We start from the raw sequence: 15982 nt of genomic DNA on the forward strand, positions 1-15982 counted from the left end.
TTCTTTTGGGACCATATTACACCCAGCTTAACACAGAAATTCAGTTTATATATCAACAGAAGTTTAAAAAAATTCAAAAATTGCTATTTATTCTTTTCCTTAAAAAAGTCTTTCTAATTAATCATACAAAGAACAATTTCTGATCAGTTTTCATGTCTTTTTTTTTTCCCCAGTCTTCACTTCTAATCAAAAATAAAAAAGCAAAAAAAACCCCAAATCCCACATCATGAAAGTCATGACCAAAGTAGACTTCAATACTTCTCAACTACTGGGGAAAAGCAATAAAATTTATTGTACTAAAAGAGAAGTTACCCTTTATGAATCCCAAATTTAGAGAAATCATGTAGCATTCCATAACTAAAAATGAATAAATACAAATAAGGGAAGGGAATATATTTGTTACTAAAAATTTGAGTCTAATTCTATTTAACTAGAAGTTTATTGGCAGAAACTCTAATAAACATGATAATTGAAAATGTGGCTTGGGACTATAAAAAGCAGTTCTTTACCAAAGTTAAATGTCAACTGGATTCTACAATCACATTTAGTCTAGGAGCTTAGGCTAAGGACTTAGGGTGATCTCACTGTACAGGTTATGATTTTACTATGAAATATTTTAATTCAAACATATCAGCAGTAAGCCTGCAGAGTATCTACGACACTTAAAAAAAAAAAAAAACCCACAGAATGTTAACTTTGGGCAACAACTTTTATGAAAGTAAAAATCTTTAAAAATTCTAAAGCCATAGAAAATCAGTCTAAATGTATTTTAATCATGGAGAAAAAATTAATGGGATTTAAACTATCAAATCTATTTTTCTCCTGTGAATACAGTATATATCTATTTCCTTCAAAATATTTTAGAGCCAGTCAACACCCCAAAATAAAAACATTATTCCTATCTCAATTTAAAATGTAATGAATCAGTATTATCTTAGCCAACAATACAGTAAACTGCATTATGTCAGATATATAAAACTGGCAGGGTAATCATCTGAAAGCTTTAAAATATTAGATCCAAAGGCTTTCTGTGTTTGAAAATTAATGGCTTTTGTGGGGGAAGGGACTAAGGTACTTAAAACACTGTAACATCTTAAAATCTACAACTAAAGGAAAAGCTACTAATGCTAGTTTTCTAAAAGTCACAAATTATAATAACGCAAAACAAATTTGTCATTTTGCGGATTTTCAATGTTTATACATGCAGTATAAGTTACAAATATGTATACCATTACAACACCATCTAAAAGAAAACAATGATGTATAAAATCTTGATGATAAATAAAATTATTGCATTTAATGTCATTTTCTTAAAAAGCAAAGTCATCAAATTCCTTAATGTCGTATTAAACGTAAACAATACTAGTTCAGACTAGAAGAAATGTATGCCAATACCAGCTTCTGAAAACAAAAATAAAGAGGTTAAAGCCCTGCCAGTTTGTCTGAATTAGGTCAGATAATCATGGAAACAAAGGAATATTTAAAATTATTTATTTTATCATTATGCACAATGAAGGAAAGCATTATAGAGAGCAGAGTTCTTTCCCACCATAAAATTATTTACACCCATTTATTTAGCTAGAAACACTAGCTAGAAGAGGTACTGGTATATTCCATTTGTAATAATTTCTCTACAGCAAACAATTGTCGTACACTTGGAGCATGTTGAAAAAAATATTGCCTCATAGGTCTTTGTTTTTTTGAGTCTCATTCACAAGAGCTCAAGGTACTTTGAGAGAATCCTGGTCCCCCAGATGGTCTGATGAATACATTAAAATCAAGCAATATGTTTGTATTCTGAAAATAGTCTTAATCCATATAAATGTTGCTTGAATTGTGGAGCTCATATCTCTCCTACTGGCACTATGACATGTGAAGGACATCCGTTATGAAAGCTTCACACCAATTTTGTTCTGTTCCTTTTTCATTAGCCGCTGTGCCTCCTTCTCCATTTTCTTCCTTTGTTGTTCTGCTGCTCTCTTTTCTCTGTCTGCTATCTTCTGCTGCCTGAAAGAAATATATTCCTATTTTTACTTTTAGAAAATACCGTACAGGTAAAATGGAGAATAAACTCCAGGAAGAAATAGCAGTGCCTTTTTACCAACATCAAATCTTCCTTCTCACTGTTTTGAAAATTTCAAAGATTTTCAAAAATGGTATTTCTTTTAATCCTTAGAACATGACTTACACAATAAAAGAGTATTGTCTCTAGGTTACAAAAAGTAAAATGAGACTCAAAGGCTAAGTGACTTAACCAAAGTCACAAGATTAAGTACAAGGAGAAGAACCCACATCCTCTAATCCCTCTACTTCGGATTATTTTCACTAAAACACTACCTCCATTGGACTACACCTTTCTGTTACCATTCTGAAAAGATGCTGAGAAACCATTCTGATGTTGAGGACTAAATCTCCTGTTATAATAGTTAGAAAAACTCTGCTAAAGGAAGTCAAGAACACAGATGTGCAGAACACAATGCCCAAAGAAAACAGAAAAGCAGCACAAGCCTTCCAACTGGGAGCTAGAAATCTATTTAAAGATTAGCATTTGGCCAGCTCTCCTAAGGGGCAGAACGGTGGGTACTTGCTGATCACGCATTATGAGATCCTTCCCTCCTCTCTAGCCCCTCCCTGACTCCAAGAGCTAGAACCACTAGCCTCTCTTCTGTTACTGATCAACTTGTGTGGGGAGTGGGAGTAGCAAGGGGTGACGAGATAGGACAAAGAACAGAAGTTGGTCCTGGATCTGAGGCTTAAGATCTGAGAAAGTAAGTGAAGAAGCACGCAAGGTCGAGGAAGGAAGCTTCCTCAGGTCACAGGTGCACATGGGATGGGCAAGGATGGGCAACATCAGGTTATAAAACAGAAAAATCCAGTGTGGATTAGCTATGTATGGGACAGCTCCAAGCAAGCTCTGGCGAGCAAAATGTATATACCATTCTCATCGTAAGTGTGAATGAGCAGAGGTGCCTATGACCAAATTTCGAGAAAGTAGAGAGACTTATTTTAGGCAGTGTTTTGATCTTCACCAAGAATAGGTTAAAAGAGATCTACTTTTCACTAGCTCTGATCACTTCCTAGAAAAACGATAATCTGCCCCCCAAAGTCAAAATGCTGGTGGCAAAAGGGAGCTAGGAAAAGAATTATCAAAAGCAGGCTAGCTTACAGACAAACAAGATCTCCAAGTTTTCACCAGGTCACTAGGTAAAGTATAAACACCAACAGTTAATGTTCCTGGAAAATGACGCAATTTAGAGACGACTACAGACAGAATCTGTTTTCCCTCTCCAGATACACACCTAAAATCACTGAAGTACCAAAATCTCCTTCCTTAACTTTACTGATTCCAGTACTGGGCAGTATTAAAGTGGCAATGGGGAACAGACTGAGTGAGAGGACATGGAGCGTGACTACACTTGGAAACTTCGCAGTGTTCTTCTGGGGGCAGTAACAGCACACGGGTCTTCCGTGTCTCTTTGACTCTAACTTATGCAAGTGGTAGCAGGAAGCATGTGTATTAACGACTGATAAGCTCCCTTTCCCAAGTTGTTTTCAAAGTACTCCTTTTACAGTGAATAATGATTAAATAAAAACTAAATATTTAAAGGTCTCATAACTTTACTGACTGTTAAAATGTGACACATCCTTATTCAAAAAAAAGCTGAAAATAGAAAGGACAAGACAAAAAGAAAAAAAAAAAAAAGTCAGCCATAACTCAACTACACCCTCTGCTGGCTCTTCAAGGTAATTGTAGTTAATTGATGAAGACAAGGCAAAGTACAAAAATGAAATCAGTTGTTTTGTTATTTATTTTCTATCCCTATTATAGAAACAATCTTTAAAAACAGACTTACATCACTGTGTTTTACTGTATCATCTTTAAAAATAAAAAAGGATTTAGATTAATTTAAATATCACCAGTGATGATGGTCATAAACTTTTTTAGGGTAAATACTCTGTTTCCTCTTTGACCTAATGCAACAGTAGCAAGAATTAAGTTTACTGCTCACAAAAACAAAGAATAAAGAACATAACACCAAAAAAACAAACCTGAAGCCCTCAGGAATAATATTTTCTTCTCGTAGAATGGATAGGACCTGACATAATTATTTACCTCGTAGGGCTTGTGAGCGCATCAATTGAACTATATATACAATTGTAGAGTGCTATGTAAGTTATTTCCATTTGAAGGTGTAGCGCTGGGCACTATTCTAGGCCACAGGGAAACAAAAATAGGGGTATAAGTTCTGATCTAGAGGAATATATAGTGGTGGTTCATGTTTTCAAGAGATAACTAACTATGCTTTACAGGGAACATAATATAAAGCAAATAGTATGATATGATGTATAAATATAGAAGATCTCATTTGCCCTTAATCTTATTACTCTGTTCCTCTAATACTTTAAATTCTTGGTTTCTGTGACGTTTTAATCATATAAAATAGTATATGCAGTCTGAAATTAAAAAAAAAATCCTCTATTAACTAGGCCTGAGTGAGAAAGAATGAAGAAAAATACAACTTTTGGCATAATTAGCTTTCTTGACCTCAAATGCAACATGGACAAATTGAGTTCTTCTACTCAAGCTGCAATGTAAGTGTAACTAAAATACCTCAGAACTTCTTCTGCTTGCCAGGCCGCATCTTCTTCTTCTTCCCATGCGTTGGTATTTTCCTGCCAGGTATCTAAGTCACCTAATTCAGGCTACAACAAAGTACAAGATAAAATTATGATAGTAAAGAGCTCCTCTTTCTCCACTCAGCAGTCCAGAGGAGTGTCTTTTATAACATGAGTCAGACCTTGTCACTCCTCTGTGTCTTCCTCACGTCCTATATAAGGCCCGGATGACCAGGCCCTGGGTCCGCCTGGAACGGAGCTGTTTCCTGGGACACATGACTTTCAGTACTCAACGGGCCTGGGCAGGTCCAGCTTTCTTCCTATTTTATGTTTTATAATGGTTGTTTTTTTCTGCCTACTTTAAGTTGGAATTGACAAGAATAGGAAGTTTCTTCTTTCCATTTCTCTCTTTTCAGTGAGAGGGGAGGGTAGGGGTGGGGGCAAGAGAAGAGACTGACTGGAGATGGAACTGGAGATGCCTAACTACTCTGTGCGGAGATGAACTAGAGGACCCGAAGTTTCCAAATCAGCACAGCCATTTTCATTTAAGCGTAAGTAATTTATAGATTTTTCAGTGGTTCTTACTAGGTGGGCCCAAGGCAAAAACAACAAACCGGACAAAATTTACTCTTCACCAGAGTAATTCCATATAGCGGTTTTTGTTTTTTCCTTTGGCCTGTCCTACTTACCCGACCCCAGTAGGCTGGCCTTTCACTACTTCTTCCATTATACTTTCCAATATCCCCCAGGCTGGACCTCTGAAAGTTCACTTTTTCTTCCAGAAACCAATAAAAATGCTCATTCTGGAATGTTTAGTTAGGTGCGGAAGTGACTATGAGCATAAAATAACTGTCACCAATCTATGAATAGATTTAGTATACTTTTGAGCACTTATACTTAAAACTGAAATAAAATGTGTGGTTTTCTCCTCCTAACTATAAACGTAATACCGTTCTCTTTTAAATCTTTCTAGTGTATTTCTGATAATCTGTTTTTATAAGTCTATAAAAGTAGAATACCAAAATCAAATAAAAAAATTTTTCTCAAGCCACTGAACCAAAATTCAAATGACCCTTTTGAAAACCTATACCAACTAATCCTACTGACAGGAACAGGTACAAGTCTTCCTTCCCTGTACCTTTGTCAATACTGGTAATAGCCTTCTCTCCTCTTTGCTAATTGGTTAAGATTTGATAATGGTGTCTTGTTATTTTACTTTGGATTTCTTTGAGAAGTAATAAGATCAAACTTTTCTTCATGTTATTAGACTAAGTCTATTTCTTATTTGTCAATGTATCCATTTTTCCACTGAGGTGTTTGACTTTCTGTATACAAAACATTTAGACATAAAAAAAGTGAACTAAAACCACAAAGAGAGTGATAGCGGATTCTTTAGTAGAGATGGCCTTTCAAATTAAAAAGTTTTAAAGGATAAGATGGATAGGGCTGCTACATAAAAACTAAACACAGGGCACCTGGGTGGCGCAGCTGGTTAAGCGTCCAACTCTTTTTTTTTTTTTTTAACATTTTTATGTTTTTTTTTTTGAAGATTTTTATTTATTTATATGACAGACAGAGATCACAAGCAGGCAGAGAGGCAGGCAGAGAGAGAGAGAGAGAGGTGGAAGCAGGCTCCCTGCTGAGCAGAGCACCCGATGTGGGGCTTGATCCTGGGATCATGACCTGAGCTGAAGACAGAGGCTTTAACCCACTGAGCCACCCAGGCACCCCAAGTGTCCAACTCTTAATCGCAGGTCTTGATCTCAGGGTTGTGAGTTCAAGCCCCACACTGACTCCACGCTGGGCATGGAGCTTACTTATAAAAGAAAAAAAAAAACAAACCTAAACACATCGGCCCATCAAAAACATCCAAACCAAATTATAAAGCCAAGAACAAATAAAAAAATTATAAAAGATGACAGAAAAAAGTTAATATTATTAGTATAAAAAGCTATTACAACAACATGGATGATTAAACTCCAGAAAAAAAAATAGAATATGGAATTTAAAAGAAGAAACTAACTGGTAGAATGGATGGTAAGATATTTTTAGAGTAGAGAACAAAGCGCAGTAGATTACCATTCTCGCCTAACCAATGCCCCTTATTTTATCTGCTGAGAGGAAAATATGTGGAGATAGCACTGAAGACAATCTCCATCTATCCTATTTACCCTTTCAACTCTGTAAGGAGGTATATATTTACAACTTCATAATAAGCTATACTGGTGTTATAAAAACTTGTAAGTAAGTGGGAAACATTTACTAATTCACTGGTTAAGTCTGAACCGCTTTATCAATAAGGATCAAACACATATGAATAAAGTAGAAGATTTAGAACTATGAAATAAAAAATTAAACATGCTGTGCTACTTTAGAGGAATATCTGTGGTGCTACTGTGTTCTCATAGCATAATGTAAATGCACAGGAGGAGGGGCACCTGGGTGGCTCAGTTGGTTAAGTGTCTGCCTTTGGCTCAGGTCATGATCTCAAGGTCCTGGGATCGAGCCCCACCCTTTCTCCACTCATGCTCTTTCTGTCCTCTCAAATACATTAATCAAATCTTCAATAAAAATAAATAAATGCAGAGGAGTTACCAAAATTTGCATTATTTATGGATGATCATTTATTAAATACTGCACTTCCCCCACTAGAATGTATTTTTTTGAAGCAAGGACTCTGTCTGTTTTTCTCACTTTCCACTATAGTGCTAGCACCGAGCACCCTGTCTCGCATTAGTAGGAATCATTTTTGACCAATGAATTAAAAACATACATAAACACTGGTCCCCTGGAGAGAAGGGGCCTCTGAAGCACCCATATAGTTTAAACAAACAAGATAGACAGACAGATGTGGTCGTTTAAAACTGTCGCAAATTCTTTGGCACTCCTTCCTTCAAGAGGTAGAGCTTAATTCCTCTCCCCTTGCATGTGGGCTGGATTTAGTGACAGTGCGTCACTTGTAAGACGAATCATAAACAAGCATTGTGGCTTCACCTCTGCCTGCCTTCTCTTTTTCGGGGATCGTTTGTTCTGGGACCCTCAGTGGTTATGTTGTATGGAAACCCAAGCAGCCCTACGGAGACGTCCATGGCAAGGAACTGAGGTTTCACGCAACCAACCACCATTAATTTTCCAGGCCATAAAGTGAGCCCCTATGAAATGAACCCTCTAATTTCAGGCAAGCCTTCATAGGACTACAGCCCCAGCTAATGATTTGTCCAGAAAGTCATTAGAAACCCTGGGCCAGAACCACCCAGTTTTGAGTCACTCCTGGATTCCCAATCCATAGAAACTATATGAGATAAAGAATGTTTATTGTTTTAAGTCACTAGCTGTGGGGCTGTTATACAATAATAACATAATAAATTAGTCAACAATTATTAATCAATAATCTTGCAATCAAAACATATTTAAGCTTAGCTCTGCAGAGAAGTCTGAACATTATAGGTTTCTTTTTTAAGTTATGGAGAGTTCTTTGATGATCATTATGACTACCTGGAGTGCCAGACTAAAAGTTTTCTTTCTAAACATTTTATTTATTTATTTGAGAGCGAGACAGAGAGAGAGAGAGAGAGAGCGCACAAACAGTGGGGAGAAGAAGACTCCCCGCTAAGCAGGGAGCAAGATGCAGGGCTCCATCCCAGGACCCAGAGATGAGGATCTGAGCCTAAGGCAGATGCTCAACAGACTGAGCCACCCAAGTGACCCTGGACATAGGGGTTTTTAAGAAAATTCAAAGCTGATTCTGAGATACTTCCAATGTTGATTACAGTACTTTTGTCCTTCAAATTGATGTATTTAAATCAAACCTACTACAAGTCAAATTATACTTTAATTGTAAATATACCTTACTAGGGAAACAATTCATGACTCACTTAAAAATAGCCTGCTTTTAAGTTTAAATTTCAGTGGTAATCTCTTTAAAGGTCACTTTTTAAAAAAAAATTTCTTTTAGAGAGGAAAAGAGAAAGCGTGCAGGTGCGCACACAGGCAAAAAGGGGAAGGGAAGAAGGAAAAGGAGAGGGAGAATCTTCAGCAGGTTCCATGCTCAGCACAGAGCCCAAGGCGGGCTCAATCTCACAACCCTGAGATCATGACCTGGGACAAAATCAAAAGTCAGGCACTCAATGAATTGAGCCACCCAGGTGTACCAAAAGGTCACATTCATTAAGTAACATACTGTATTTATCTTTTACGTGTACAGTGGGACTCTGATATTAGTAGCTGATGTAATCTACAATCTCTTAAAAGGATAAGACTGGCAAAACTCAAGATTAACGTCTCTCATCTGCCAAGCCTGTTATGAAGCACAGAAGTACAAATATTATGTTCACTTTGATTTTCTTCTTTTAAGAAAACAAAACAAACCCTTGCCTATATATTATTAACATACTTACAGATTGATGAATAAAAGGCATATCCTGTGTAGCTGCTAATCTACTAGAGAAACCTGTGCTACCATCTGGGATGCCAAAATTTAACGGTTCCCTCTTCTTAATAATGATCTGAAAAATAAGTGAAATAGAATTATAGGAATATTTTATGCATTATATAAAAATAGACAAGATAATTAAGTGACCAAAGAATTCTGTAATTACTTCAAATATGCCCTACCTTTCTTCTTTTAAAATTTATGTGTTTTTTTTTTTAAGTCTGTAAAGACTATCAAAATTCCTAGGCAATTGTCACACAAATCACTTACATACTAAGAAAAATTCCATCTTACTTTTCCTAAAAAAACATCAAATTTTCCTCTTCTCTCTCTAGACCCACAAAATATAAGTTCGCACTTTTAGTCACCATATTAAATAAGAACACATGTCACATCCTACAAAGTATGGCCAGCTCTCTTCATATGGTTATCTATCGATCCATTTGCTCTTTCAAGGCAGTAGTGGTAACTTTGTAGCTTAAAAACATTTTCAGTCTAACTAATTTATTAAGGTACTATTGTAATATTCTAGGTTCCTCTTAAGACAGCAATTACTTCCAAAGTATAAGGTATTAATCTAGTAATACACACAAACTCCTTGGAAAATACACAATTTTATGCTCTTTAGCACTGAGACATTTGAACAAATTAACAAAATCCTGAGTACAGAATGTAAATGTTATTAGCCTTGAAATTATAAGAACAAATTTATAGCTGAAACTGGTGGGGAGGCAGAAGTGGGTGAGAAACCCTATTAAGGAATGGTGGAATAAATAATGTCCTCATTTTATAAACTGCATTTTTAAGAAATATTTTCTATGCATGACTGAACAAGAAATGGAACCCTAATCATGCTTTTTTGTTAGTTAGTTAGTTTTGCTTTGTCTGGTTTTGAAATAGCAGGGTGACTGGTGAGGTAGACTGGAATAACAGCATCGTAATGTTAGGAAGAGGGGGAAGGGCAGTGAGGGTAGTATGAAATAACCCCCCATCTACCACAGTAGGAAGTCAATGGACAATGTCTGTGATTAGTAAATCAAGGCATAGCAACATAAGCCTATTACATATAGATGTGATTTTAAAAAAACATTATAAGCCCAAACAGGGAAAGTTATCAGTGGTTGCTTCTGAGAATTAGAAGTGTCCAAGGGGAATGATGGAGCAGAAGCCCTTTGCTTCTCATTATAAGCTCTTCTATTCTTTGACTTAAATTTTTTTTTAAAAAGTACATGTACTACTTTTGATAAAAAGGAAAATATTCAGTCACTGTTCTTTCTCCAATAATTCCCTCTACCTTTAATTGATCTTCCATACCCAATTCAAAAGGGATTAAGTAAAGTGTGTATGACTATCATAAGCCCACAACAATTATTCTGTTCTGAGAGTCCTGCATCATTTTATAACGATTATAAATAATGGAAACTACACCTATCAGTTTGTAGGCATCACTAAACTGTGAACTCTTTTAAGGTCAGAACTTTATCTTAATCAGCTTAGTCTCTATAGTAGAACCCACAGTCTAGAATCTGGTCTATGGTTGGATTTCAGTAAATGCAAGACTTGGGGGTGCAACTTACTAGATCTACGTCTAAGTCACTTGACTATGTAAGCTTGTTTAATATGTTAGAAAACACAACAAACTGATTATCAGAAATAGGATTTCTGAGAAATACTAATTGTACTGTCTGATTTAAATATAGGAACCTGAAAAGCAGTTTAATTATTTAGCCTCCCGAACCACAAATCTTTTACATACTTTCTGAGTTTTCCTTATAGTTGGTGTCATGTCCTTAAAATAGTCAGGTTCCAGTTGTTCCAAAGCATTCTGTTGTGTTGCTACATTCCCATTGCCTCCTTCAATCTTTACACTTGTGGGGGCATCTTCATCCCAGGAAGTCCACTCTTCAACATCGGTCTACAATGAATCCATCAATAGTGTCAACCACAAAGGGGTAACCTAATCAATGTATCATTCATCATTCATTAGAAAAATAGGCTTTCTAAAATACTGGTTTTCAAACTTTTTGACCAACAGAAAAATATAAATTTTATAAAACATACCAAAACTCGATCAAAAGTTTATAAAAACACTTTTACTAGAAGTTAGACATTAAAAACAAAAAAAATGAAACAAAAGCAAATGCTTTAAAACCTGAACTGACATTTAGAACTATAGTCCAAGAAAGAACATTGAAACTTGCATCCTAAGCCTAATTGGGTTGATTGCCTGATTTAAATAAAAAACAAAAAACATTCTTGATAGAATTTATATAAGACAGAATCTTAAAAATAATCTTCAAAATGTCCATGTTTATTCCACAATCAGTAAATTTCAACTCATACGGAATAATATAAATGTTATAATTATCTAAGACTTTAAAATAGTTATGAAAATACTTTGACAAGCAAAAGCAAACTCTCTTGAATCAAATCTATGGAAAAATAAAATAGGAAATTTCAGCAAAGTAAATAGAAAATACTACGAAGAACCAAATAAAAATTTTAGAATTAAAAAAATATAACAACAGCAAAAGCCTGACCTGACTACCAAATTAACTTCATGACATATTAATTAATGGTCTGCAGTCCAGTTTGAAAACCATGGCTCTGGAACACTTATTCAAACTTAAAAAAAAAAAAATTACCTGTTTAGGAACTGATGAATAATCAACTGTAGTTGGCAGAGTTATTTGGTCTCCACTTAATTTCCGTCCTCTGCCAGATCTAAAATAAAAATGAAATAACTTATTTCAATAATTACCCAAACAAATCAGGTAGAAGCACAATGGACAGTAACTGGAGGCTTATAAAAGAAGATCTTTTATAATTTTGCAATTCTTTATTTTAATAATTAAAAGTTGCTCATTAACATATGAAAAGAAAAGGCATGCATCAAATATTTTAAAAATATGTTTAAAATCTTGGAAAGGACAACAAAACTGCTTTTTGGCTTAGGACTCAGAATTATAGACAAACTCAGGAAGAATATAAAAACAAAAACAAAAATGCAAAGTGATTTCAAACTATATTCCTTTAAACCACACTCTGTTGGTGAAGCTCTGGGACACTTACCCTTTTATTTATATTTGTTTTTAAGATTATTTGAGAGAGAGAGAGAACACACTTGGGCACACAAGCAGGGGCAAGAACAGAGGGGGAGAATCTTTAAGCAGACTCGCCATGGAGCTCCGTCCCGTGACCAATGAGATCATGACCTGAGCCAAACCAAGAGCTGGATGCTCAGCCAGCTGAGCCGCTCAGGCGTCCCCACCTATGCCGTTTTAACCAGGATGGCTTGGCTTTTGTTTGATATACCGATGTGGTTTTTTGGTAAGATTACCTATCAAACTATTAAAAAAAAGTTTGAAAATCACTGGGTTGAACTAAACTGTAATTGATAAGGATTGGTAGGAGAAGCACTGTATTAAACAAAATAGATATCATAGCTCAGGTGCTAAGAGCAGGGGCTATAGAAACTATGTAAACCATAGTTTTAAATGTTAACTTCTACTAATTACGAATCTAGTTAGAATCAATTAGCCTCTTAGTTTCAATATCCTCACCTGCAAAATGTAGGTATTCAAACCTAATTTTGTAGAGTTGTTTAAGGATTTAACTAAGTGACATATTTAAAGCAGTTACACACTAGACACTGCCCGGTACATAAAATGACACTAAAAAAAATGGTAGCTATTATAAATGATTATTCACTTGCTTCATTTCAGATAATTTACACAACATCTACTTAGAGCAAACTGGTAAGGTAGTTATTTTTACTACAAGATTAGAAATCATATTTTATTTAAAGGATAACTAGAAAATACAATCTACCACTAAATTTATGATGTAGACGTGATACTTTTAGAGCACATGATCTAGGTTCCCTCTGACACGTAAGAAAAGTTATTCTAACAACGAATCAGTTTTCTTTTTTTTTTTTTTTTTTTTTTAAAGATTTTATTTATTTATTTGAGAGAGACAGTGAGAGAGAGCATGAGCGAGGAGAAGGTCAGAGAGCGAAGCAGACTCCCCATGGAGCTGGGAGCCTGATGTGGGACTCGATCCCGGGACTCCAGGATCACGCCCTGAGCCGAAGGCAGTCGTCCAACCAACTGCGCCACCCAGGCGTCCCTCAGTTTTCTTTTTAAAAGTGAACATAAAATCAATCCTAAATATATTATTGTGAAATTTATAGTGTGGCAACAACTGTCCTTAAATTTTTTTTTTTTTAAAGATTTTATTTATTTATTTGACAGACAGAGATCACAAGTAGGCAGAGAGAGAGAGAGGGAAGCAGGCTCCCTGCTGAGCAGAGAGCCCGATGCGGGACTCGATCCCAGGACCCTGAGATCATGACCTGAGCCGAAGGCAGCGGCTTAACCCACTGAGCCACCCAGGCGCCCTGTCCTTAAATTTTTTTAAATCAAATGCATTCTTTTTCCAAAAATATTTTGGTTTTAGAAAATACATATGCGAAGAGAAAAATACCCATAATTTATCTTCTGTTAACCTCCAGCCTCCTGGCAATTAACACCCGTTCTTATCCTAGCTTACCTTTCTGGCCATTTCTCCTCACACTCTGCTGATCTGAGCACTTAGTTCACTATTTTCCCTACTCCCCAAATCCTGTCCTCTTCCTGGATAAGTTCAATAACCTAAATTTTCTGTATCTTTCTTGACCTTTCTTCCTCCAGTGGTCATCTTCATTCTAGTTCATCTACTCATTCTGTTTGCCATACTATGGCCCTACTTTTTGAAAAATCCCAAATCACTCTACTTCTAACAATAAATGTCCTTAATCCTCAGAGTTTTAATAGTTATAAAGGGCTACTTAGCCAGAGCATATATTTCCTGGCCTCCTTTGAAGCTACATGACCATATGATTAAGCTCCTCTGGACAGTAAGCTGAGAAGTGTTTGTGTGCAACTTCTAAATCAGGGCTGCTAAGAAAGAGAGCTGACAGCCTTCTACTTCCTCTTTTACTATACCCTACTCTGTGTGTCAGTACTTTTTTTTTTTTTTCCCCACAGTACCCCTGGCCAAAGCAAATACCTAACAGTTTCATTGATTACACAGTTACACCCAAACAATTTAATACTTATGTCCTAACTACACAGTAGCCATTTGCAAAACTACTACATATAAAGAAAAATAATATTTTTATTTCATTCTTAAAGAACCACAGTCACTAATGGCACATATATGTGGGGTTACTGGATACTGCACGGTTCCTCAAAACTCAAAATCAGATTGGGTACTACCATCCTCATTTTCTGTTTCACATTAGTTTTAGGTTCAGTACTTGCTTTAATTACAACCTAAATCCTAGCTTTGCAAAGACAGGTCACCAAAAATACAAGTAAACAAAAACTTATCTCAAACATTCAAGAATATCTGCCAAAGTAATGCTGCATGAGCTAATGCTACAAACGTGAACTACCTTGATCTAGAAGTTTGTGCAACGTTTAACAGATGTTGATTATCCCATTCACTGTGTTTTGCTAGAAATTTAAAAAAAAATCCTGATGATACACCTGTGAGTTTAATGTGAAGCCCTGAAGTGCCTCAGCACATAGCTCTAGGGTACAGTACAGAACTATAGCTCTAGGGTATAGTTGTGTGACAAAAATAGAAGGAATTCAAATCTTTGGATGACTTACTAAAGAAGCAGAATGACTTATCTGACTAGGACTACATATTCCACATTCCACATTCTGGAATATTTTTTAAGAGACAAAAAAAAAAATCTATTTTGTGCGAGGTTTTTCTGCTCAAGTTAGTTTATAAAATATAAAAATAATATTCATATTATACTATAGAAAGAAATATTTATTCCTAATTCCACCTAACCATCTTAAAACATTCTGGTAATAATTCTGAAATAATTCTGAAATAATTATATATGTAAAAACTGTCTTATTACAATGAAAGAGATTTGATTTTTCTGAAATTCTATGGAAAAAGAATATGATTTTAAAGATGTAAGAATTCAAAAAAATGAAAAGAAGTGAAACTCTACTTTTTAGATATGAAGTAGAGGAAATACACAAAATAAAATATCAGAGAGTAATGAATAAATACTATAATCAAGTTATTTAGCTTAAATATAGTTTGAACTGCCTTTTTGCATTTATGAAGGCATCCAAAACCAGCAAGAAGATAAACAAGTCAATTTGAACATAAAATTTGTTTACCTGCATATTAACCTCTTTAGGAATGAGAATACTGTTGCAAGGCAGGTGCAAACTTTAAATAACCGAAACTGTGTGATAGCCATGGTGGGAATCAAAACCTGTGGAAAAAGCACAAAAATAAATGCACTTAGCTGATTTCATAAGCTGTATTCCCATTCTAAATAATACACTCTATAATCCCATTCTGATTTTATAAGCTAAATTCCCATTTCCAAGCTAAAAGGTCCTACTATGAGCTGTGAAAATCAGACATTTTTTACTTTTCTTTAGAAACCACAAATATCACATGTAAATTTTATTTTCTTAAGGATTTTATTTGTTTATTTGAGAGAGTGAGAGCACCTGTGAAAAAGGGGTGGGGAGAAGCAGAGGGAGAGAAAGAATCTCAAGCAGACTCTGTTTGATCTCACAACCCTAACATCATGACCTGGTCAAAATCAAGAGTCAGGCACTCAGCCAACTGGGTCACCCAGTTACCCCAGACTCAGCAAATTTTAAAATTAAAATGTAAATCATGGGGCACCAGGGTGGCTCAGTCTGCCTTTGGCTCAGGTCATGATTCCAGGGTCCTGTGATCTAGCCCCACTGTCAGGCTCTCTGCTCAACAGGGAATCTGCTTCTCCCTCTGCCATTCTCTCTCTCTCTCATGAGTAAATAAAATCTTTTAAAAAAATAAAAATAAGGGACGCCTGGGTGGCTCGGTTGGTTGGACGACTGCCTTCGGCTCAGGTCATGATCC

At 35.7% G+C, this 15982-nt stretch overlaps 1 protein-coding gene across 1 annotated transcript; it reads right to left on the bottom strand.

Moving 5' to 3' along the window:
* Nucleotides 1-1474: 1474 nt before the first annotated feature.
* Nucleotides 1475-15341, bottom strand: EBAG9 (estrogen receptor binding site associated antigen 9). Its single transcript, XM_044245079.1, has 6 exons — nt 15244-15341; nt 11695-11773; nt 10806-10964; nt 9015-9122; nt 4613-4704; nt 1475-2007 (listed from the first exon to the last, which is right to left on the bottom strand). The coding sequence occupies exons 1-6, from the start codon at nt 15324-15326 to the stop codon at nt 1887-1889; spliced, it is 642 nt and encodes a 213-aa protein (XP_044101014.1). The 5' UTR covers nt 15327-15341; the 3' UTR covers nt 1475-1886.
* Nucleotides 15342-15982: the final 641 nt, after the last annotated feature.

Source organism: Neovison vison, chromosome 4 (assembly GCF_020171115.1).
Source record: "Neovison vison isolate M4711 chromosome 4, ASM_NN_V1, whole genome shotgun sequence".
In the NCBI taxonomy this organism is placed as follows: domain Eukaryota; kingdom Metazoa; phylum Chordata; class Mammalia; order Carnivora; family Mustelidae; genus Neogale; species Neogale vison.